The sequence below is a fragment of the Bombus terrestris genome, chromosome 12, assembly GCF_910591885.1.
Source record: "Bombus terrestris chromosome 12, iyBomTerr1.2, whole genome shotgun sequence".
Taxonomy (NCBI): domain Eukaryota; kingdom Metazoa; phylum Arthropoda; class Insecta; order Hymenoptera; family Apidae; genus Bombus; species Bombus terrestris.
Window position 1 is genome coordinate 11,471,755 of NC_063280.1, and position 26,272 is coordinate 11,498,026.

At 35.9% G+C, this 26,272-nt stretch overlaps 2 protein-coding genes across 5 annotated transcripts in view; one reads left to right on the forward strand and one right to left on the reverse strand.

Annotated features, from left to right (window-relative positions):
* Positions 1-11,222, forward strand: part of LOC100648335 (LIM/homeobox protein Lhx3) — a 58,807-nt gene extending 47,585 nt beyond the window's left edge. Inside the window, exons 3-9 of the mRNA XM_048410921.1 lie at positions 343-517; positions 3,573-3,784; positions 3,940-4,132; positions 5,858-6,024; positions 7,580-7,795; positions 8,229-10,085; positions 10,940-11,222. Of these exons, the coding sequence (XP_048266878.1) occupies positions 343-517; positions 3,573-3,784; positions 3,940-4,132; positions 5,858-6,024; positions 7,580-7,795; positions 8,229-8,410 (1,145 nt within the window). The 3' untranslated portion in view covers positions 8,411-10,085; positions 10,940-11,222. The remainder of the gene's footprint in view (positions 1-342; positions 518-3,572; positions 3,785-3,939; positions 4,133-5,857; positions 6,025-7,579; positions 7,796-8,228; positions 10,086-10,939) is intronic.
* A 531-nt stretch (positions 11,223-11,753) lies between these two features.
* LOC100648065 (centrosomin) overlaps positions 11,754-26,272 on the reverse strand; it is a 37,347-nt gene continuing 22,828 nt past the window's right edge. For 3 of the 4 annotated variants that reach the window (XM_003399609.4, XM_003399607.4, XM_003399608.4), the window contains 12 exons: positions 25,909-26,080; positions 24,844-24,983; positions 23,118-23,528; positions 21,444-21,674; positions 20,959-21,312; positions 16,640-16,747; positions 14,369-15,610; positions 13,895-14,182; positions 13,519-13,743; positions 13,224-13,427; positions 12,712-12,943; positions 11,754-12,583 (listed from right to left, as the gene is read on the reverse strand). In XM_003399609.4, the coding sequence (XP_003399657.2) occupies positions 12,372-12,583; positions 12,712-12,943; positions 13,224-13,427; positions 13,519-13,743; positions 13,895-14,182; positions 14,369-15,610; positions 16,640-16,747; positions 20,959-21,312; positions 21,444-21,674; positions 23,118-23,528; positions 24,844-24,983; positions 25,909-26,080 (3,819 nt within the window). In that variant the 3' untranslated portion in view covers positions 11,754-12,371. The remainder of the gene's footprint in view (positions 12,584-12,711; positions 12,944-13,223; positions 13,428-13,518; positions 13,744-13,894; positions 14,183-14,368; positions 15,611-16,639; positions 16,748-20,958; positions 21,313-21,443; positions 21,675-23,117; positions 23,529-24,843; positions 24,984-25,908; positions 26,081-26,272) is intronic. The other variant, XM_020865796.2, reaches the window with a different exon arrangement.

Sequence of the window (26,272 nt, forward strand, 5' to 3'; positions counted from 1 at the left end):
TTTACGAAAACTTATATTATATTGTAAGGTGCTGTTGCAATTATGATATTTCAATAACCTGTTTCCTCTTCTTCTCAATATCGCTCTCGTAATATAGTTTGACTAAATCTGAAACTTTAGACTTCTATCTTCTTTCGACTTTAATTTATTACGATTTCAATTCTGAAGCTAATAAATAATCGCAATTTATTTAAAGATCTTGTAGTTAAGATTATATTATAAAACGTATAGTTGAAGTTACAGAATCCAACCTGTACCTGCGAGTTCCAACTCCTCGCGTTTCTGACAGATACTTCTAACGACGTCTTCGAGTATTAAACGATCTTCCGTCGAATGTTACAGCTTCGATACCAAAATGCGGAGGCTGTCAGGAAGCGATTTTGGACAAATACGTTCTGAGAGTTCTGGAAAGGTGTTGGCATGCAAGGTGCCTCACGTGCCGGGATTGTGGTGCGAGATTGACTGATAAATGTTTCGCAAGAAACGGTCATGTCTTTTGCAAGGACGACTTCTTCAAGTAAGTACCAACAATTATTTTTATCACGCTCTACCTGTCGCTCCCACTTTTCTACCAACAGAATTTATATTCAAAAGATCGTCAATTTCGAAATTTTCCAGACTCCCCTGAATTTTATTAAAGCACGCGATCGAAAATTATTTTACACATTTGCAGTAAAACTCGGGATATAATTTATAATCGGTATCTCGTTCGTTGATAAAAATACACACAGATACTGGTACTTGGATCAATTTTACCTCCAGTCCCTTATATAGATACGTATACACGATATAAGAAAATGTTAAAAATATATGTGTGCGTGTTTGTAGCTTATAAGATGCAAATAACCCTATTTTAACACACGGTATAATATATTTTGACCTACATATATTATGTCTGTTCTCGTTGTGACAAACGTTCGATTAATAAAACGTAAGCTAGGTATATTTGTCGAACTAACAAGCGGCCATACATTACCAGCTAGCCGCTACAAACCTGTTTATATGATATATTAACAATGCTGTTAATCTACCAACCTATTTACACGTTTACGACGATCCATAGTATAAATGGTAAAACTAAGCTATAATAATAAAGATTATTTTAAATATTTTTCCTTCCATGTATTTCTTACGTAAAATTCGCCAAAATAAAATAGCAAGATACGCGATACACCTGTATACATATATAGCCGCTAAAAGAATTTTTCGCTATTCTCCAAAGGAAACAGGACGCTTTACCCGTATACCCGTGCACGTATTCTACATTATACGCATGACAAGACTCTCGTTTATTTAACATATTTTACTATTGCGTGTTATAAGCGTGTGAACCATCGGGTGATCTACGTACGGTAAATTATTACGTAATTGTATCGGCGAGCTGTAGTGCAATATTTTTTTAAGATATTATCTAAACAGATAGCGAAAAGGTATAAAACGCTTATCAACTGTTACTTATCGCTTGCAAAAATTGCACCTGCGGAACCGAAAGTCCGCATTATTCTCGGTAGATAGTAAAAAAAAAAAAATGGATGTACCTGATAGAAAAATGAGAAACAAGTTGGATCAAACGGGCATATATATCCAGCAACCGATATCGATTGTGTCAGAAAAGAGTGCCTTTTCTCATCTACCCACACCTTCGCTAGGACGAGACGCCATCTTTCTTCTCCTGCGAGCCAAATCGAAGGAACTTACCCTCTTTCCCCTTCGTCCTACCCTTCTCGGTGGTATTCCACTTTTCCTAGGGTTCAGGAATTTTCAGGAAAACTGGTAAACTCGCTCGTGCATTCAAACGCGTTACGAGCAACGTTCGAGTTTGACGATGCACTTATTCGTTGTACGTAACGTCGATGCAAGCTTTGTGATTAATCTCGAACGTGTACATTATTTTGTCCGAATGTATAGATGTGTTTATGTTAAAGGAGCGTAAAGAAAAGTAAATTTGAAAAAAGTTATAGTACTCGTATCAAAGGGAAACAAAGTAGGAATCTCTGGAAATATTATTAAAAGTATTATTCATTTAATTCTAAAATTTAAATTCTGTTTAACTTTGCTCCGTTCTTTCAGTTACTTTTAACTTACTCGCGAATAATTACCAACACGTGTGATATCTCGTTCCGATTTTATGCCAAGGGAATCGTTAAGATCCTGTTCTTCCCATGAAATAAATGTTTGCTGGGATAAAAGTAAAATTGAAAGATCAACATTTTAAGAGCGTAGCAACGTTCATTCGTAGCAGACTTCGACAATGTCCTACCGTTTATATACGTAATTTATTGATCGAATCGACAGACTTTGTCAAAATTGTCAAAAGTATCGTTCTAACAATAAGTACAAAGGTAAATACTCCGTGGATTGCTTTGTCTCCCTTTTGCAGATATAAAAAATGTACGTATCGATATATAAACTGCAGCACGACATAAATAATCAATCGTGCTCAAACTACTCTAATTATGTTTCGTTATTTACTTGATATTTCGTGTAATTGCGTTTAACATGGACAAATTCTATTGATAATTCTATTATTCGGAATAACCTGGCGTCTCTATAAACGCGGAGAAGCGTTTCATTAACAGCAAGATCGTTCTATCTTAAATATTAATACAGCAGCTGATACAGTAGTTTCGTTAATCAACTACTTACGTGCATCGGGCTACTCGTTTAAATTACTTAACTTAATGGCATGCAATGATAAAGGGAAAGGTCTAAACCGAATAGGTCAGGCGATCATAGGGCCCTCGTGACATTTTATAATATCGGTATTTCAGTTTATATCTCGACCGAGAACCTGAATGGACCTGTTGCTTATATATTTCAAATTCAGAATTATCTACCTGCTCGATGTACTATCGAAGTTTCCTGATTTCCTCACAAAACACGACGCAGGTCTTTTCGTAATTATACAGTGCGGCAAAGAGATGAAAATCGAACATACTGGTACTCGCGCGAGCAATTTTTTTTTTATTTCCTTCAGACTGACCAATAACGACGTTCACGCGATTATTCGACTATGAAAATTCGTCTCTTTCAACTGCACTTGATTCTGTTCTAATATCCTTTCGACTATCGACTTCCCACGTATTAAAAACGCTGACTTTTCGATCTTAATTTTCATTTTGGAAAGGAAACGTAACATACATCCACGCGCAGCGAAGCCAAAAGAGTAAGGATAATGGTTAAGCGCAAAAGTACCTTTTCGACTTTCCTAGGAAGAACGTTGTTGTTACGCCAAGGGATGATATTTGTGCGGCTGCGTTGTTTGCGTCGCGTCATTGTCGTCGTTCTAAGCAACCCGTATATTTGGTCTCGTGTCATTGATTCGTGGTGACAAAGAAAACTGGGAATCAGATTCCGATTAATAGAACGTCAAAAAACAGTCGATCGTCTTTCTCGCTAATTCAGCCAGGTATGAAATGGTTCCTGACCGTCTCTACATTCGTATTTTTATGAAATATCTTCGAACGGTTATACCTAATATTCCCTGTTTTTTAAGGCGGTGCAACCTTGATCGAACGAGATGTTGCTGCAATTAATACGCGAACGTAATGTGAAAATGTTGTATGTTGTTGGTATGGCAGGCGTTTTGGGACGAAATGCGCGGGCTGCGGCCAAGGATTGGCACCGTCGCAAGTCGTGCGTAGGGCGCAAGAATTGATCTACCATCTAACTTGTTTCTCGTGCGCCCTTTGCTCTCGACAGTTGGACACTGGGGACGAGTTCTACCTCATGGAAGATAGAAAGCTCGTTTGTAAACCTGACTACGAGCAGGCGAAGGCAAAAGGTAACGTATATGTACGTTGTACTTGCTTCCATATATTTTTGTTATTTTACAACCCAGTAATTTTCTTTTATTCTACGATCCTGAGATTTCGCGAACAGAGTTACTTTCAGACGTTTAAACGACTTATGTCTATTATCGATTCTTTTGGATCATAGAATTGGCAGACGGAGGAAGTATAGACGGTGACCAACCAAACAAAAGGCCAAGGACCACGATCACAGCGAAGCAGTTGGAAACTTTAAAATTAGCGTACAATACCAGTCCTAAGCCAGCGAGACACGTGCGAGAGCAACTTTCTCAGGATACAGGACTCGACATGCGCGTGGTTCAAGTTTGGTTCCAAAACAGGTACGTATGTACATCGATGTATTTAACAAAATTCAAGTTCAATTCTCTAATAATTAAGTATTCGTTTGAGAATTGACAATTTCCGATTCTGTACAGCAGAATATTTCTCGCGAGTATAAAGAAACATAGGGTATCGTAGTAATTACGACAAAAGCAGAAAGGGAGTGATTCTACGCGAAAAAATAGAATAAAATTTGTTCATAGATATAAGGTATCGTTTTCGAGAAGATCGATTTTGAATATTCTCCTTCGGTAGTTAGAAGTTCGAAGAATTAAAGATATAAAATATATTAAAAATGCTGCATAATAGATTTATCTGTGTATTAGTAAGGTACATCTTAAAAACTACTTGCCTTATTATAGTCGACGGCTTATTTTGCACAAAGCCTGATAAGAAATCAACTAGTGATATTAATGCTATTTACGAAGGACAGACATAATAGATCCGCCCGATCACGATACAGTTAAGTACACGCGTCCCAGAAGAACGTTGAAGATCAATTTTTTCGAAAACAAAGTCCCATTTGGAAAAATTCTATTCTGTATTTTCGACTTATCCTTTTTTGCGACACACTGTGTAGTATAAGGTATACCTGCTACACGATTATGGCTAATTTCTTAATCGTTTAAATATAGTTTTCTAAAGTCGTAATATTTCTTTAAAGAGATACTTAAATAAAAATGAAACTCAAATTAAAAGAAAATAACGAGGGTAGAGGGACACATAAACTTTCGAGCAATGTTTTGATCTGTACGTAAATTATGAAAATGGTACTTATCCGTATAGTAACTACAGTAACGTACATATCGTAGTTTGTAGCTATAATTGAAATGTCGTATTAAGTTGATTTTTATCGCACTTTTAAAAACCGTCTACGACATAAGTGTTTGTAAGTTATTATTAAAATGGCTACTTGAAACTGAAGATTATAAATTATTCGAATAATTGAATTATTTATCGACTTTTCAAAAAACAGCAACATTATTCATAATATATCTATGGCAGACATGGATCGTCAGTTATCGCACTAATCTAAGATTTTTCTTCCAATTCGACTTCTTGTTATCTCTATTGACAACATCGTTGTGTACAACGTTGCACATAACTTAAGAAAAATTACTTTATCGATCGTATACCATAATCCTATGGCTTCGTGTTGAAAACGGGGAGAACTGTGACAATCTCGGTACAAAGTATTATTATCGCAATTTATGTCATCAATGACCGCCGATAAAATGCCGTAAAAATCTTAAAAATTAACACGTGTGGAATACTTTAACTCTGTAGAGTCACTCTCTTAAGGCTCTCTTCCGTGAAATTGAAGTGGGTTTTCCTGCGTCACTTATTCGTTTAGTATATAAAAATGTTATCGCAGTATCACTTATTTTTGTTTTGTATACATATTAATAGATATTTGCCTTGTGATATCGAGTAAATCTCGTACTACGGATCATCGTTCGAATTCAACGAAGGTACAAGTATTATAATTTAACAGAATTTACTTTGAACTTTATTTGTAATTCCAACCCTCCAAACTGAAATGTACTGTAATTAAAAAAATACGTCTCATTTGCGGGTTTATTTACACCGGATACGGTATTGTAATAGTCTACCTAAGTAGTTTCTAAAAAATCCTAAGCCAAGGTTACACGTAAAAGTTAAACGTTCGTCGCTTTCGTACTTGTTCAAGAATGGAGATGCGTATTCCTTTTCTCTTTTTCCAGGAGAGCAAAAGAGAAGAGACTGAAGAAAGACGCGGGTAGAACAAGATGGTCTCAGTATTTTCGAAGTATGAAAGGCACGGGTGCAGGTGGACATTCACCTAGGCACGATAAGCTTCTTGATAAGGACGAGCTTAAGGTCGACTTAGACTCCACCTTTGGTCACCATGGTACGTACTTACGATTAATCACGCTTAATATATCATTGTGACCAATTTCCTTATCGCTTCTACTTAAACTTTCGCTTCGACTGCTTCTGAATTAATACTATAAATTTTATTATTATTGTTTTATTATTGTTGTTGTATTATTTAAGATACTGGTAATAAAATATAATAGAAAAATTACCTTTAGATATAGGCACACACGTTGCAGATTAGCGTTTGATTAAGGTTGAGGTAGATTATAGCGTAGATCGATTATTGATAAATTTCAATTATTTAATTACGACTACATAATTTATCTTCCTTATCGTTGTACATGAACGTAAAAATGATAGTAGATGTTCGTGATTTCTGCACGAGATAAAATCCTTGGCAGTTTCGTAGTGTAAAATTGCGCTGCGTTATTAGAAATAGGTATTGAAAAGCGACCTATAACGGGTTATTTGTACTTCCAATATCACGAAATGTACGCAGCTTCCTCTCTGCATGCACAGACGTTCCTTTCGATTCGCGAAACGAGAAAATGTTACAAGCAATGGTACGCTATCACCGAATTCCCTCGTATCTGTATATATCAAGAGATTTCGTTATTAAAAGTCACTACTCTTTGTGCTAAAAATTTATAATAACAAAAATTTCAAAGGATAAAAAATAGGTTTCTGTATTAAGAAGAAAGGAGCAAGTGTTTACATAAATATTTTAAATAATTATGTCGCTAATTAGTACTCTTACGATCTTTTTCGCGAATAGATTTAGTCAACAAATTTACAATTTTGTCAAGCGACGAAGAACAAGCGTAGCTAGGAAATATTATTGACTTGTCAATTATACGTAAAAAAGATATCATATAAAAATGTTATAAGTAGATACATGCGTATGTAAAGAGATACTTATCGTCAAAAACGCAAAACCATACAGAAGCTTTCAAAAAAATTACCTATTCTCTAGCTCTGTTGCTTTCGCTTTAATATTGGTTACATCTAAGCTTTCGTGTACTCGAGCGTTTAGCAAAGGGGAAGACGATCTCGTCAATTATTCAGGAGTTCGTGGAGGCTAACTGCTAGTTCGCCGTGTCCGAGATTTCAGGAAGATTGCGGACCATGCTGAAATTTATGCCGATCGTTAACCATACACGCCGTAAAGTCATATAAACTTCAGCTATTGTTTAAATTTTAAACGACTTCGTTATCCAGTGCCTTTCTTGCACCTGACAGATATAATACAAAGTTATTCGAATCATATATACTTGATATCGTTACTATAAAGAGAAAAATGTCTTTGGTACGGTATAAAATTGTAATTTTATATTAAAAACAACAAATTTCCGATGTAGAAATTTTATAAGAAAATTTGACTATAATTTTATTTCTTGCTACAAACAAATCATACATACGTACAACAAAGGAGATGATGATGACTCCATAAATTCTTTTACAAATTTAAAATAAAAGTAGCAATTTTATGTCATTAATCAATTACAGCGTTATAATCTGTTCTAATATTCGGAGCAAACTTTTACAGGACAATAAAATAATGAAATTTATGTTATCTTTACATTTAGATTTGAGTAACGATAGTTACGGAACAGTGGTGAACATGGGATTAGATGGTGAAGGTGCGAGTCCAGGTGGGGGTGGAAATGGGGCAGGCGGGGGACCTCCACGTAGTTATTTGGGTGCAACAACTCCCCCTTATCTCTCAACGTCCAGATCACCGTCCTTACCACCTCAATTTCCATATCCACCGGATGCTGGCCTCTCCGTCTACACTACCCTTGGTAAGTAAACGTCTCATTTCTATATTATAAGATCATTCTATATATCATATCGTAATCTTCCAGTTCCGGTTAGAATATCTAGTTTATCTATCGTGTAAAGATTCTAGATCTATAGGACACTATCTTTCTTCGATATAAAAAAAAAAGATATATATATATATAAGTAGATACGTTGCGTATATAGAAAAACAATAGGAGCGAAAATCAAGTTTCGATCGTGTCACTATTAATTTCATTTCTCCATTTATTGGTCGCGAAAGATATTCTCTACGATATGGCCTAATAGATTCACGCTTACGTTTTATTAATTTCAGTCTATATTAACGTTAAACGCATCTTCGTTTGAATTTCACCACCACCGTACATTTCCAAGCCACGGTGTTATAAAAATGACGAAAATGTTAATGGACAAATTGGACGATGCATGTTGCAGGAGGCACAGGTGGCATGGTACCAGGACCGGCATCGGATTTGAGCAACGAATCGAGCGGAGGTGGTGGTGGCGGCGGAGGCGGCGGTGGAGGTGGTTACCCGGACTTTCCACCCTCGCCCGATTCATGGCTCGGCGAACCACCACCTCCACACGCTCACCACCATTCCCACTACGCCACATAACCCGGCAAACTGACGCGTTGCCAAGCACCGTTCGGAAGAACGGATCGGCGCAAGGCGTTTACCTGACGATCTTTATCCATAAGGCAAGACTCAATCAAAAGACTAAGCCTTCGATCGAATCATCAACCTGTCCACTTTCGTCGATCGTCGACGATCTTACGTTCGCGAGTCTCGATCTCGAGAGGATCTCGGTGTTCTCGGTGTATCACCAAGAGATCCATCTAATAAGAGCGGAACTCGATCAGGATATGTGTGACGATCGAGCACAGTCTCGAGCCACAGGAGTCATTCCACACCGTACACTTCACCGTCCCGGCGGGGTTCCCATCATCGGAATGATGCCATATGTCGCTGTCGTATAAAGTTACATTTAGAGCGCGTATACGATACGCATTCGATAGGTACGATTAATCTAAATATATTTATGTACAAGTTCCTCGTTTCCCGGTACTATGGAGTTTAATCGTCGAATAAAGAAAAACTAGAGGGTAGTTTAGGCGTGTCGCGAGACCGGTTGTTCACAAGGAATCGATATCGTTCGAAAGAACGATACTTCGTAACGAACTTTTTTTTCCAATGTGCATATATGTTGATATTTAACGAAATTATCAAAATATTTGCAAGAATAGGTATCGCGTAAAGAACTGAGATTCGTTCTAGGTAATGTATACACATTCTACGGGAATGTGTATACATTCCCTAGAACGAACTGCGATTCATAGAGATCGTACTTGACGAAAGATATCGTTTCATTCGTGAGCATCGCGGGACACGTTTCTATGGTATACCGCGCTTACGTGACGCTAGAAGTTTCAAGTGTCGTTTATTGTACATAGTTCAGATTAGATTTTATTGTACTACGGTAAGGGAAGGAGGAAAAATGGGAGGTAGAATGAAAGCAGGAAAGATGGGAAGGATAGGCGTACAGCGATCTCTAAGGAAGCGACGCCGTCCGCAAATGAAATTCGAAATAAAAGTTAACCCTGAAGCACTAATGAATTTTTTCCATCGACGCTCGACAAGTCGATTTTCTCATAAATGCAAGATAATTACACGAGACTGGCCCGTTATTTTTCGTTAACGAAGCTGTGACATAGCATGGAATCGTGAATGTTCGATCGGAGAAGCGTGGATTGTAAAATCAGTTTCGATTGGTCAAACGATTTACATTTTTTTCATAATGAATATATATCGAATGTCGCGCTCTTGTAATGTAAAGTACATACATAAACTGTAAGTACATACGAATTTAGTGCTACAGAGTTGGCTAGCTTCGCGACCAATCAGAATCGTTCTACTTACCGCGAACCGCTCAGTCCACTTTAAGAAACGAACGAGCGAGGACGAGGTGGAAATATTGTCCACGTTAGATCGAACGTCGTCGCATGATTTCCGAACGCCTTATTCAAATTGATTCAAAAAGTGTGATTTTCGAGCGAACGACAGCCAGGTGTGGATTATTAATTGTGTTGTAATTTATTGCAAAAAAGGTTAACTTGCGACTGGTGAATCGTGAAGAACTATGATAAGTCGAGAGAGGCTTGCCCTTATGGATACAACGATCGATGTATCCATAAACAAAACCAATCGTGTAGTCTACATCGTGAAGCATAACGAAGATGTTTCTTAGCGTGACAACGCAACGAATATCAACATCCATGATTGTCGCTCGAAAGTAAGTCCCTTTTTCGCGACTTATTAGATGATCGCCATTCGATTCCACCAACGTAAACGAAATCGACAAACAAACACGATGCCATTTGATCGAATACCGAATCAAAGTTTACTTTGCGTGTTTGTTTATCGTTGGTGAAACCGAGCGTCAGTAGATTACACCTTTGACGTGCTCTGCGTCACTTTTTATCGATTTACAGCATCGGAAAGGCACTGTCGCGAGATATTTCGATCAATCGATTCCATTTGAACGAACGTTCGTTTACGCGGTTAACGCTTCACAGATCAAGCTGTAAATTTACTTAAAAATTTTGTGGATATGGAAAATGAATTACATTAATACTTTTTTTAAATATTAGACTAAAGCGTACAAATGCACAATTTGCCAGGTTCTGTCTGTAAAGCGGTAACAATGTTAAATAATCAAAGTCGTAACGATGTCAATTGTACTCTTGTCTCAACGCGTATATGTATATGCGCGATTATGTATAAATTGTATACATATGTATGTACACGCGAGATACATATTCGTGACAGCATGCCTAGATTTATATATAGATGATCGATAATCAAAAGCAACGGATTCAATTGATCGATGTAAGTCTCCGATTGATGGCTAACTTCATTCGTATATGTAGTAATATGAGGCATATATATATATATATATACATAATATTAATTACGTAACAAACGTAAAATTTTTCTGTATATTTGTTCAAGATTTATGACGACATGATTTGTAAATTTATTTTTCAAATATTCCTATATGCCTCATATTATTCGAACGATATAGTACTTGAAACATAGCGCACATCGTCCGAGAAGGAGCGATAAAAAAAAAATATATCATTGTAGAATTGTATATACGTCGCCCCGATTATTTTACCCGCGAAAATTCGATGAACTGAAATTGAAAGGAGAGCTGAAACGGAAATATGGTATATTTCGTCGGGTAAAAGAACTGAATGTTGTACAGTTATGAAAATCGAACACACACACTCCTCACCGGGTTTCATAAAAATGAATAAAAAAGATTCGCATGACTAGCGCAATTCATAACTTCATCGACACGAGTTACTACGGATCTTTATATTATTATCTAGTCATCGAGTGATAATAAAAATTCTATCGTAATCTATATCACGTTGTACTGTGTACTTTCAAACTCTTCATTTTTATCCGTACACGAGCTTAAGTAAAATTTATTCTTTGTACATTAATTTTACAGACATTCTATGTAACGTTAGCTTTCATCAAGTTCATTGTTTTATTCTATTTTATCATATATCTCGTTATCATTTTTTAAAATATTTTCTAACAAATGTAAACAACGTAATTTTTAGTAAATTATTGTCTAGCTTTGACAGTTGAGAATTACGGATAAGATTTAAAGATATTTTTTATGTAAAACATGCCCCTATTTATAAAATATTTCTGCTGTCCAGAACAGCGGGAAAAATGTTATTCCAATTTTAAGTAAGTAAAATTTATTGTCTGCTTAGTTTGCTTTTACTCATATCACATGTACATCCGACAGTAAATGGAAAATGGTCTTTTAAAATTTTTATTGGATGCAAGAATACAACATAGGATACGAAGGGAAATATAAATGAAAGTATAAATTGGAACTGGAAATAAGAAGCAATCTTTTTTCTAACTTTAACGTCACTTTTTCCTTTCAAATATCAATGGCACTTTATTTGCGAAGATTATGTACAGATGCTGTGTAATGACTTTCTCGGTGTTCATATGTACACGCGCGCGAATTTCAGGACGTCGAGAACTCGAAGATACGGTAAAATGGACAGCTTTCGTTTCGATGATAAGGTTGTAGTAACCTTCGAAGAGAAGAAACAATCTACAAAAGAATTCGAATACACATACACGATTATATACAAAACTTACATATACAGCTTCGTATTTTCCACGAAGATTCCTTTCTTTCTTTTTTCCTTATCGTCGTCTTTTCTCTATATAAATTCTTACATCTTCCTTTTTTTCGTTCAATGTTTCACGAATATACGAAAATACTTTTCCTTACAAAATACAATAACCGTCGCCGCCGTTTTTCGTTCATTTGTACAAATACAATTCGTACGTCGACGATTGTTCGAAATTTTTATATGAATCGAAAAACGTATGAAATACAGAAATATAGTAAAAACGCGATTAAAAATGTTGAGGATAATTTCAGTTCTTTAAAAACCCACAACGAACGACGACTTTTCATTTGGTTTTCTATTTTCTGGCGAATGAATGATATTTTTCTGTAGTTTCTTTAATTGTTTCAATTGTCCAGTGGTTCTTCATACGTCCTTGTTTTCTTCAATATGCTCTTAGTAATTTGTAATTGTTTCGTTATCGCTTTCTCGACGTTTTTCTTGTTTTTATTCGACGCCGAAAGATGTTGGAAAGTATCTTCCAATGCCCTTCTTGTTTTCATTAATCTTCTTTTCAGCGTTTCATTTTCTTGCTTCAAAGCTTCTACTTCATCGAGACCTAATAAATAATAAATTTTATTTGTTGAAACATATAACGAAGAATTAGGGATGTATGATTGAAATAAAATTAATTTTAATACAAATAAAATTCTATAACAGCTGTTATAATTTATAAAAATAAGTTACCTTCTATCGGCAAAGGGCTTTCGCTATCGACTTCTCGAACTGGCCTATTATCATTGTTATTATCTTCATCGCTCAATAGATTAGTCATGGATTCGGTGATTTTTAAAGTGTCTTGTAATGGCCTCATAGTTGTAACAGCCGCATCACTTTCGATTCCTAGGTCTGGCGAACAGCTTGTTTTACTGCGGCCACCAATCGTTGAGTAGCTTATAGGTAGCCAGTACTGCGAATTCTAAAATAATATAATTTAACATAATCTTCGATTAATCCCAGAAAATAATTAAAATATCAATCGTTATAAAATTTCTACTACACTTTTAAATTGACTGCACATTTAATCTATATAATAGCAGAAACTTTTGAAGCGTCGATCATTGAACAATAGTAGTCCATTAGAAACACGCAATCCTTACAAGTGCATTCAAGCTTTCAATAAATTCTCTCTTGAATGAACCGTTTAAAAAAACAAAATAAGAAAATAAAGATACGCTTAATAAAAATATTCGACTAACGTTATATGCTTGATATTCTTGCATGATATCTTCGCAAGTTTGTTTCAGCATAGTCTCTGTAGGTATCGAAGAAACGCCACTAGAACTTGGCGCTGAATCGCTCGCCTCACAAACTGCTACGTGTCTTCGCAACTCTTTATTAGTCACTTCCAATTCTTGTAATCTCGCCCTTTGAGATTCATTGATTTGATTCAGATCTGATATCTGTAAATGTACACAGGTATTACAAAATGGTATTACGATTGAATACGGTTTGATTCTAATTAAGTCGAACCATAAACATTGATTATCTTACTTCTTTGTTAAATTTATCATGCATGGTACGAACAGTCATGTCACATCTGTTCTCCGTTTTCCTTACTTCTTGCTCTAAACGTAACTTATCGTTCGTTAGCTTTGTATTCTCCACGAGAATCTGACTATGCGAAAGAGTCAAATGGTCCAGTTCTTTCGTCAACGTTGATATGCTCGTCTTTGCAGATTCGTGTTCGTCCTCCAATTTTTTGATTCGTGTCCTCAACTGTAATTATTCAGAAAAGATGATTACTAAACGATAAGAACTAATATCGGTAAAATATTAATTCTCAAAGAGCTATGTTTTCAATTAGTCTCAAATACCATTCAATAGTACAATTAAAATTATAAAAATTAAGAAAAGAATGATTTATTACCGTGTCGTTTTCCCTATTGAGTGATATTAGCATTTCCGCAGCTTTTCTTTCGGCATTGTCCTTGTAATGGATTAGTTCAGCCTTCTGTTTATTCATTTCTGTTGCCATGGCCTCCAAATCAGCTAGTTTCTTTTCCAATTGCACTCTACGCGTACAATTTTGTTTGCTTTCTTTCCTCAGTGTGTGGACTTCGTGTACTCTTCTGTCCAAAGCTGATTGCAGTTTCTCACAGTACTTTTGCGACTTTTCCAATTTGATTATCAATGGCGATATTTTTTCGTCGAATATCTGAAAATTAAGAAAGTACATTTAAAAAGAAGATCATCTACTTTGCTATCGTATTAAAGACTTCTAAAATATATTTTTACAAAATGTCTAATAAGCAGACATGATAAAATAGGAAAGGGAAAGAATATACCAAAAAATGGGTATGATACGCGACAGGGTTAATAAAACTGCGTAGGTCATACTTACACAATCGAAAGAAATTTTGGCAGTGAACTCGTTCCTAAGAGCACTGAGCTCCGTGTACAGTAAAGCGTTTGTTTCTTTAAGCTCTTGTATCTGATAATTAGCTTCGGAATCGTTCAGGTCATTCTGATACGACTTATAATAAGGCACATATTCCAACGAGTCTTCGGAATCGGTGAACGTTTTGGTATACTTGGAAAATCTGGACCGGTTCAAAGACTTCTGTTGCGTCTCTTGTAATCCAATTCTAGCCATAGAAACGGTCCTATCAGGTTCAGAAAACGCCTCAGAATCTGACTGTGTGGACGCTTGATTCTTCGTAGCGCTGAGTAAGTTGTCAGATCGACTTTTCTTCACCGAATTGTCCAGCGATTTTACATTCGCTTCGTCGGTGTTAATGGCTAAATCATTCGTTGACATTCCCTCGAGCGCATTGACGAAATCGTCAGACAGTATCTTCGAGTTCATGAAAACGTCGAATACGGTCTTCTTATGGTCGTTACCGATGGTATCCGCGTAGTTAGCGTTTTTCAACATTTCTTTCATGAACTTTACCAAGTCTTTCAAGTGTGTACGCATGAGTTCGCAATATTTCTTGGCTCTCTCCGTTTGATTATCACCGTATCCATCGATCTCCGTGGCGATGTCCGGTTTCGAAACTAGCTTCAACCACTTTAGGTAATCGACTTCCTTCTCCAACTCATTTTTCTGGGCTACCAGCTTCTGTACATAGTCTGTCATAGTTTTTACGTCTATGGTCTCGTTCCCGTCGACGTAGTTCAGTTGGATCACCTCATTGGTAAACGTTACCTTGATACCAATGTCGTTTAACTCTTTGATCAGAGTCGATAGCTGCGTGCTAGCGCTTTCTTGCGTCATGTCTAACTTGTTTCGGCTCCTTTCGAGACAGTGAGTGGCGGTCATATGGTTGTGGAGCTTGGCGATCTCCTTGTTCTTGCTCCACAGCTCCGTGTTCACCAGCTTCTGTAGGTTCTGTGTCTTCACTTGCAGCTCCTTCGACAACTGCTCGATCTTATGATTCTTCTCCGCGATCTCTGCATCGCGAACTTGCAGATCGTGAATAAGGTCCTCCCGTTTGCTCGAATCCTCTATATCGTTTTTTATCATTTTCTTCAGTTTGTCGAGTTCATCCATCTTGTTCTGCAGCTGTTCCTTTATCGTCTGCTTCTCGATCTCCAGAACTTCTATCTTCTGTTCCCTATCCTGAAGTCGCCCTTTCAATTCCTGGAAATAATATTAATATGTTATTAGTTTGGAGATTTTAACGGAGATCAGAACTCTGGTTAATCGTGCAAATTGAACAATTTTCATTATCAATTCTTGTTTATTCGATGTTAAAAGATTTAAATGATTAACTACGTTGCTTTGTTATTAATTACACTACGTGAGTATTATGTGTATCGATAAATAAGCTCAGACGCGAAGAAAAGAGCAATATTAGTGGAATAAGGTGTTATATATACGCGCGATGATAAATAGAGAAAAATCTGTGTATTACTAATATTATTTTAATATTCGATCGTTTAACGAAATCTAAAACTAGTTATGATGTTACTTCGCATCCTAAACCATTTAACTTTGCTTGAACTCGAATAAAACCTACTCTACGCGATGGTTTAATTTGTTACAAATATTACTAAATATTTATACGAAATTATGCAAAGTGATAAAAATATATTTTTAAATAAGAAGAAACGAAGACAGTTTCGCGTTTTAAGAAATTAGATTGCAATTTAAATAATTTGGAGAAAATCCAATCGACAAGCTTCCTTCCATTGTATCTAATATTAATAGTTAATTCCATAATCTGCTACTTAAATAGAGAAAGTAGAGAAAAATATATCCATTCATAGAGGAACGAGTCAGAAAAGTATAAAACTTTCAGACAGTGCAATTTTTGCAAGAATTCACGAATCGAAATATCATCTCGCGTAATTCGTACTTTCTTTACACAATACCGAACACATTCTTTCAACGTATATATAAATAAAATATTACTATCGTACGTAAGCACATAGTTGGACAAACGCATCCGATCTTCGAACAAATTAATCGATAATTTCTTCCCTCTTGAAATTCTGCGGTCGAATGACAATTTGCCAATTAAGTTACACAAGCTTTTCGAGCTTCTTGTCTAATTTCTCGAATTGATATAAAAGCTACTTAGCCGGATTTACCTCCTTCTAACGAAGGCACGATGACGAAGGAAAGAATTTTTTCAAAGGGATACGCAAGCAATTAATGGAGTAATACCTCTGATTCAACTTGAATCTGCTTCTCCAAACGACTCTTTTCGGCCTTGATGGTCTCTATTTGGTCTCGTAGGTCGTTTATTTTGGCTTCCATTTCGTCGAATCGTTGCTGCACATATAAAGTATTGTTCTCGTCAATAAAACTCGGAAACAAATCGGTTGCAACGATCGGTAAGCTTTATTTGCAAGAACAACTGCGATTACAGAGATGGTGTATGGTACAAAAGTTTGCGTGCGATCAATTTGCATCGAAATCGTGGGAATTGTTTAAGCGAGAAGAGAAGAGTTTCGCGGTACGTGGAGGATTCGTGGACGGATAACGTGGGAGGAAAAGCGGAGCAACGTTACATGCTAATTTAACATTGTGCAGAGATCGTTCTCTTTTTTTCTGTTTTCTTTTGTTTGTTAAGTTTTGTTTTTTAAGCTTTTGTTTGGCAATAAGGGTATTTAGTTTTTCGGTTTCCTTGACCAACTGCGCGGCGAGACAAGGGTAACGATATCTGGCTCCTAAAAGCAAAAAGATACATCTAATTTGTAACTTTACAGTTAGCCTTAATTTTACCGACTTTTCTTATCGATTTTGACGAGCTAACAATTTGCGGCGTTAGTTCCAGTTTTGGGCACGGTACCGCGTTTCTTTTTTTTTTTCGAAAATATAATCGAAAGTGTAGCAGTTTTATGAAAAGTGATCTTACGATGTAGATTGGAAAATTCTAGCGTAGCGTCGGCGATCGTAGCGTTTTAAGAATGAAACAAAGAATCGAAAGGAATGAAGTAAAAATGTTAACTGATAGACAGATAATTAATTCGATGTTTTTGAATTCATGTTTTATAGAAGAAAGTATGGATAAGAGTTGAAGCTTCGAGATTAGAGATTTTATAAAAAAAAAAAAAAAAGATCTACAGTTTTCTAACTTATATATTCGTTAACCTTTCAATGAGGAAGATAAGTACCTTATTCTCTATCCTGCTTAAAGATAAGAAATAATTTTCACGCAAAATTTCTACGATTTAGTTATCTTCTCTAAAATTTATCTTTTCGCGTATACGGATTTGTTATATCGCATAAGATTTAATTATATCGTAATTAATTGAAATATAATACATAATCGAATCGCTGTCAATTCATTTTGAAAGGAGAAATCTCTTTTCTATGTAAAATATACGATACTTATAATTTCATAATAATCGGCTAGATAAACATCTTATATGTAACAAAAGTGTAATATAAAAATAACGTTAATTTCTCGATAGTTTTATAAAGTCATATAATTATTGCACAAAAGGTTCTCGAGTTTCTGTAATAAATTATTCAAATTTCATTGCTAAAAGAAGCTAACTACAACTAACTGTAACAATTGTTGCGCTTAATTCGTTAATATCAAAAGTAAATTATCGATAAGTCGTCGATTTTGTACAGATCCGCTTTGATTTAACAGAATAAAAAATCAATTACCATCATTAACAATATCATACAGCTTAGATCGTTTGAACGATAAATATGGAAACACGCGATGGGAAAATAGACGAAAACTTAATCGATTTGCCCAAAAGACGATACTTGTTTCATCCACCTACCTCCATTCTCACCGAGGCGCACAAACAGGAGAACATTTTTATCGTCTTTCTTTTCTTTTCTTTTCTTTTCTCTTTTTCGATTTCCGTTCGATTCAATTACGTTGAATTAATCCTTGAAAGATACTCAACGCAAATGCTACAATTATTTCTAGCACTGGCGAATATCTGTGACAGAGGAAAGGGAAAGGCACGAAAGCGCCGTTTCTTCCCGAATTGTTTGCGAAACTTTTCGATGGATTTTCCGTCGGAAAATCACGAGATTCCTTTTCGATTCTCCCTTTCGTAAAACAAAACGAGGAAAACCGACAAACAAAAAAGAATAGTCAACGGATAAACTCGCGTGTTCTTCGACTCAACTTCGATCTAGAGTCGTTTTCTTCGTTCAGACAAAAGAAAAAAAGTCGCACTTCTTCGAATTCGTTTTACTTTCAAAATCTAATCGAACGTTCGTCGTTTTGATCGTGCATTAAACAGAAGAGAATAAGGATAACTGGACTCTGAGTCTCCTCGAATCTCCTGGATCGATTATGTCGATTTTGTCGCGTTCTTAGTCAATTACGGTCGTTTTCAATTATCGTCGTTCGTTGTGGAAAAAACCACGGTGCTTGGAAAACGGTCGAGACTCGAGACGAATTTTCGTACGAAGACTGCGAGCCGGCAGCGGATCGCGCAGACTTCGCGAGCGGACTGTCTCTATTATTAGACGAAAGGCACGTCTTCGGTTTGGTATCTCGAAGACACCGCCTCGCCGGGACTCGCTCTACGAAAATTACTTTGATAATCCGATATACGATCACGTTGCCAGCTCGCACGCCGTTTTCACTCCATGTCCAGCTATGATCGCTAACTTGCGCTCGTTTAACGTGGAATTCGTGTGTAGGACGCTGCTATCAGTCCGACAGTTTCCAATTAAGCTACCAACTGTTAACGGTCGTTGCCACCAGCGGTAGTCTTGTTTCAGATGTAATTTTCTCATTTCTAAATCGAAGAACGTCGAAATACTCGAGGAACGAGGTCAAGTACTTTGATTTAACAATTAAGTCGATTAACGAGACAAATAACTCGAGAGATGCGAATTGAGTCCGTGGCTTTTAAAGGTGATTGACTTTACGGTACATACTTTCACTCGACAAATCGTTTGTCTATTTTTGATCTTTGTTATTATCGATTTAGTTGATCGTATCTTGGAATCTGAATGACGCGAATTACGATATGTTGGAATCATTTTAAACCACTTGGCAATTCTAATTTCGTAGCAGAAAATATTTGATGTACACCTATAAGAAGAAAATAATAGGGGAATGAACTTGACGGTAAATTTGGACTTTGAAACTCCTTGGGGAACTGGAACCTTGGGCCGTAGCCTAATTAAACTATATTTAGATTCCATCCATGTATCAGATTCGAAGTAGAATCGAGAAAACACCGAAATCCTTCAAAATATATGTAAACGTGTTCCGACCCATTAGTTAATATATAGAAATTCGACTAAAGTTCGCCAATTAGACAATTGATAAACGCAAAGTGAGTAATTAATTTATTTGTTGACAGCTTTGATAACAGATTGCTGATTTGTTAAAAATATGCAAGTTTCTTAAGAACTTCTTGTTCAATTTCACATCTGAGGAGGTAGTTGTGTTATGCGATTAGTTAATTTAGCTTGGAAAGGTATGTTAGTGCGCAAGTAATGAGATAAAGCAATGTAATATCGCGGAATAATTAGCAGGACCAGAGCGACATAAAAAAATTGTACAAAAATTTATTAAATTTCGTCAATGTGATTTAAAAAACCGTTCTTCGAACGTACATAACAGCGTAAAATACAAATATTCCGTTTGCTTGTGTTTCGACACTAATACGTAAATCAAAGACGCGATTTATCGGTCGTATCTCTCATACATGCCATGCGTTAACACTACAAAACCGTGCAAAAAAACGTATGCACAAAGAAAAAAACAATAATAGATCACTTCATAATAAAAATGATTTTAAAAAAGGTGAACAAAAAGATACGTAACTTGTACTGAACTGGAAATGTAAAATAAATTCAATTAATTAAATTAAGAATCAAGTAAAACAAGCGTAAGAAAACGAGAAGGAATCTTCTCGACGGAGGATTCCAACTTGAAACTCGTATGATGAATGTAAAAGAAAATTCTTGAAAAAATTACTAGAACTCGACTCGAGCAACGCTGGATTTGCATATTTAAATTTCATATGCGTACATGTTGAATAGCGCAGAGCTACTTGTGGTCGCAATTTTCGGTGCACCGGTAAGGATATCGAAATGTAACGAACAGTGGCCCAAAGCGATAAGTGTCATGCAGTGAGAGAGATGATGATGATAAAGCAGAAAAAGAGAAGTAGAAGTAGAAGATATTAGGTGAATTCAGTATCTCTGAAAGAAAGAGAAACGTTTGATAATACTAAACCATTCCGTGATTAATTCCGTTTTCCTCGTTAAAAGCGGAATGCGTTACAATTCCAAGCGTTGTCTCCACGTTAGCGAACTTTCATACAATGCCCGTTCATCCGTTAGCCTTTACGACTAATCGTCGAGATCCAAATTCGATTCGTAATTAATTATTTTTGTATTTTACAATAACGTTAAACAGCTACGATAATATAGAATAACCTCGAGACAATGCTACCAAACCTTAAAAGCCCAAAGCCTAAATTTTTGATATGATGCTTCAAAAACGTAGAGACAAGCATGCAGAATCGAAAAATCATGATGTCGACCTGATTGCTGGCATCGCGTTCTGGATCGTCCGTCATGTCGGTGCTGAAATCTCTCAGAACGAATTGATCGTGTCCATCCCTCGCAGCCTTCGCATTCTCGTACTCCCGCAGCCTGTTCAGTTCTATTTCTAACTCCATGATCTTCTGTTCCTTCCTCAGCTTCGTGTTTTCCAATTGTTGCTGTCTCTCCATGAAACCTTGAATCGTTTTGATCGCTTTCTCGTGTTCACCTTCTAACTTCTTCAGTTTGTAACTCGTTGTTTCTGCGTGTTTCTGCGTGTTACATAATTTCAGTACCAACTGTTTTCTTGATTCTTCTTGAGCTTTCAATTCCTTTTCTTTTTCTTCCAGCTCCTAAGCGAGATAAATATTCCATTTAAGCAAATTAACGATATTCCTTAAAGATTGACGTTTGTAGGATCGTTGGTAGTTCGATAATTCTTAGCAAGAAAAAAGAAGAGACGAGAAGGAAAGTTTCTGCGAACCTTGATTAAGTCTCTAATGTCTCTGATCTCTCCGTTCAGAGTTTGCACCGGCGACTTCACTCTCGTTGACCTTTCTCGATTTGGTTCCCAATCGAGACAAGTGTTTCCTCTCTTCGTCATTCCTTGCACACAAGTCATCTTTTGTCCCATTCTTGCTTGCAAAGGATCTTCGACTGAATTCATAGCCGACGGACTGCTCGGGGGTGATCTTTTGATATAACCGTTCTCGAACTGTAATATAAATTCATTGAAATTAATTAATCAAACTTAATGCATTATATCAAAAAAATAATTCTCCTTAAATTCAATATTACATTAACTAATTTCTAATTTCTTAAATCCTAGTTTTAACTTTTATACCTAGTAATATTATTTATCAAGTAAATATCAAGTGCCCTTTTTTTTAATTTTTAATTCTAAAGAATCCTAAAGGACCATGCATTTCACAATGTGTTTTCTTTCTTCATGGTTAATGCTGTATCGCTGGATTTCTTCTTCGGTTGTCGATAATTCTAAGTCTTTGCTAATGGTCGCATTTGTGACGTACCAGGGAGCGTTAAGCATTGATCGGCATCAATGTAAAATATCAATTACTGGCAGTCCTTCGTAATTTGTATTCCACAAGTCAACACTGGCTTCAGGATATCTCTTTACAGATACTTAATTTATCGTAGAACGACAGTTAAGATTTCCTACCAATAAGCCAGTACATTTTACGTAGTTTCAGATCCAATTCTTTCCTCTTGGTTTTTATATGTTTTGCCCGCGTCAGTCTTGTCTGTTTCAAGCTATTTCACTTCATCTACAGATGGTAAAACTTGACCCCAGGACAGTTTCTTTTTCTCGCGGTAAAAGTGGTATACACAGATTTTCTTTCACTGACTTTTATTCGTCAGGTATCCAGCGATATTTGTACGTCTCTAACGCCTTTCTGAAGCATTTTTCGGCCTTCTTTGGGATCTTGATTAAGCGCTAGAACGTAACTACCGTGATATCTCTTTATATATAGATAAATCCGCGGTGTACAGCGTGCACGGTGCTAGTCTCAGCACGTTACCTTGAGACGTTCCATGTAACGGGATAGACTATAATTTCGATGGGTCATGTTCGTGTCGTACGTGCAACCGTCTATTGTTTAAATGTAATTTCAAGAATAGAAAGTACCGAGATAGATTCATTTTAATGTCGTAAAGCAGACGAGCATGTGAAACTTTATCGAAAGCTCGTTGTATGTCTAGGAAGACGGTATTTCTTCTTCTCTAATAAGTGTAGGATTACATTATAGACTCTACCGATTTATTCAACTGTTGAGTGATTATTTCTGAAATCGTACCGATGATCAAGGGCAAGTTTTTCTTTGCTCGTTACAGGTTTCAGTTCTTTTAGAAGTCATTTTTCGAATAGTATACGCACGATGGGCAATAGACTTTTATATATAAAGCGATATGATGTAGGTTTGTCGATGTAGGTTTGTCGATGTAGGAATCACAATGATTTCTGCAAATTTCCATTGATTAGAGACATGCGTAGTGCGGATGATTGCGTTAAACAAGATGATTATGTAGACGATAGCTTTTCTTTTAAGGTAACTCTTTAAGGATCTTATCAGTAATGAAATGATAACCAGGAGACTTCCTGGAATAGATATAAATGAAATTCAAATCTGATAATCACCTGAGAGAGCAGGGCACGATGTTTGTTATTCAGATCTGTGAGGGCGTCGTCCCTGGCTTTTATAGACGTCCTTAATTGATCGACTTGCTTCTTCCTTTTTTCTGAAACGGCATTCAGCTCCTCGTATACCCGACACCTCTCTTCCAGCTGTGCATTTTTTTCCTTAATGATTCTTTCTTTCTCGAGTAGCTCGGTTTTACACTGCTGAACGACAGTGTCTCTTTTTAGCTGCTGTTCCTCCAGTTCTTTTATTTTCTCCCGCAGCGACTCAATATCTTGCAACCTCTCCGCGTCCAAATTTTCTCTCAATCGCGTCTCAGCCTCTAAACGTTCTCTAAACTCATCCCGTTCACCCTCGAGTTCTTGCGCCCAGACGCGTTCCTCGTCCAAGCTGTTCGTCACCTGTTTCACCTACGTTCATTTGCGAATAAATTTACGTTAAAATCGTTCTTCTACGTGAAACGGTATAACTGGGAAAAAAGTACTTTTGTCGTATGTATATTGTATATATACCTAGAACGGTAAAATGGTAATTTCGTATTCAGTTTCGCCATTTTGTTAGTGATCGTTATTATATCTTTAATCTAAATCGTTCTCACTATGGATAAAAATTAATAAATGGCAGATATGTATATGTATAAAAGTCTTAAGCCGCCACTTTTATTTTTAAGATTAGAAAACATAGGAAAATTAAATAGTCGTTTAAATTAAACATTAGCATCCAAAGGAAAGATTTTTAACAATTTTTTTTAAGAAACTGCTGATTACTTTAAAAGTTGCGGTGAATTTGAATTCTTAAGAAAGATATTTCCTTTTTACAAGAACTATATCCCCCGTATACAATTTTTACCATTTTCGATAGACCAGTCGAATACGAAGAATAATAAAAGAAAAGAAGGGAAACATTAGCCCACACTATTCACATACCGAAATTTTTGTTGGTCGTGTAGTTATTATCTGTTAATAAGCAAACGTATGTATAAAAAGCTATTGCAAGGATTTGATCAGTGAACAATGTTAACGACGCATACTCATCCACGGACAAAATCGTACTGATTAATTTTTTCTTCTTTTTGCAGAGCGACGATAACTCGCTTATCAAGCTCGCATTCTTTTCGTGGCTGAAGGAAGTGAACAAAGATAGCGTTGAAATGGTGTAGATACGTAGAAAAAGGAAAAGAAGTAGGGCAGACGAGTATTTGCTTATCAATTGCCATGAATAACCACGTTCTTTGGGGATCAACTTTGTAAAATCGAGTCGGAAATAATTCAATTTCCCTTGAAGGATATACTCAAAAGAAGAACTTGTATCTTCTTTTTCGATGTTCGAAAAAGATTAAAAGGGAATTTAAAGGGACAGAATAAATAAAAAGTAAGTATCAGGGCTTGGTTCTTTTACACAATTTCATTTAATTTAACTTAATTTAGATAATCTATCTCATATTTTATCGACTGTCAGAATTAAAGATCAACCCTCTGTATAATACTTAGAAATTACATAATCATACGCGATACTGTATTTCACCAGCATACCATTTCTGCCATCGTTAACCAATCTATTTGCAGTAATTCCCTAAGGTTCAAACGGGAATACAAATATTGCAATCAATTGTGTGAATTTTTCTCATAATAAAGTTATTTCAGTTAAAGAGGATTAAGTAAAATGAATTCTAGTTTCTCTATAAAAATTATTTCTTTTGCGTGTTATCTTTTTGTATTATCTTACCTCGGCTTCTAGAGATGCAACGAGTTCTTCCATTTGACATAATTTCTCCTCGTTCTCCAACGCCTTCTCTGGCGTGATGCCGAAAGCTTCCTTATAGAAGATAGATGCATCTGCTTTTTTTTCTTCGTATTCTGCTAATTCTATCGCAACAGACAGCAACATAAAATTTTCATCGTATCAAGTATAAGTGAACTTCGTGGAAAGCAAAGGGTATAAAGAAGGGGGTTTACCGAAGCAACGAGTAATTATGCAAATGAAGCACAACCTATCGAAACATTCCGATACTTTCTCCTACAAAGAGCTTTTTACAAGCAATATCGTAGGAAGAAACCGCGTTAAATTATATGCGATCCTGAATATTGTGAAATTACACCGCAGCATTAATAAATCATGGTTATTGGACTGCCGATATTAATGCAAATTTATATCTTTACGAATAGTATCAAAAACAAAACGAATCCCAACAGGCAATAAAGATTTATTTCGCCCTTTAAATACTGCAACAAGGTACTTTATATCGGATATTTTGTACGTGTTTGCGGATGAGCCGTAAATTATTTGCATATTTAAGTTATTTGTAAACGCATAAACATCCACAATCTAGCAATTACATACTGTTTTCATGGCAAAAAGATTCGATATTGATGAACGCGCATAGTAGCAAGTAGGTTTAGTAGCTGTTAGTAGGCTATTTGTGTTTGATTATTGAAAATAATAAGCATAATTTATGAAGTTATTAGTAAAAAAAAAAATTAGCTTTGTAATTAAAAAATATAGTTTTCATTTTACGTAATAAACTAATTTATGATAAAATTTAAACCTTTTTTAATTTAATCCAAGGAAACTGCAAAATCCCCAAAATACATAAATACATAAATAATATATACGTATGCATAACTGACATAAATGTTGCTAGAAGAATTACATACATAAATTTGGTAGGAGATCAATCATAAAACCATTGGAATCCAGGTATAAATTCTTTTTACCGATTCTTCACTGACAAAGAAAATATGCAGAATTTTGTTTAATTATAATAACGAAGCGATCAATTTTATTACGTACCCTTCTCGAGTCTTCTGATCTTTTCTCGTTCATTTTCAAGCGACTGCTGGTACTGAGCTTGATTCCGCGAAGAAGCTTCTTTTTGTTCTTCGATTAATTCGAACGCCTTGGCTGCCTGGCTGAGAAGTTCCTGCTTCTCCACCAACTCTTTCCTCAATGATTCAATTTCAACCTAACGGTGGAATAAAACAACGAAATCTCATAAATAAAATATATCTACGAAAGTTGAAAAAACGCATATTTCTGATTTTATCTGTATAGTCCTCTATATTCGAATTTTCAGCAATAATAAAGCGAATTGTAGTTTCAAATTAAAATATTGATATTTCCAGTCAAAACCTAAATGAAAGTAAAGAGAATTTTA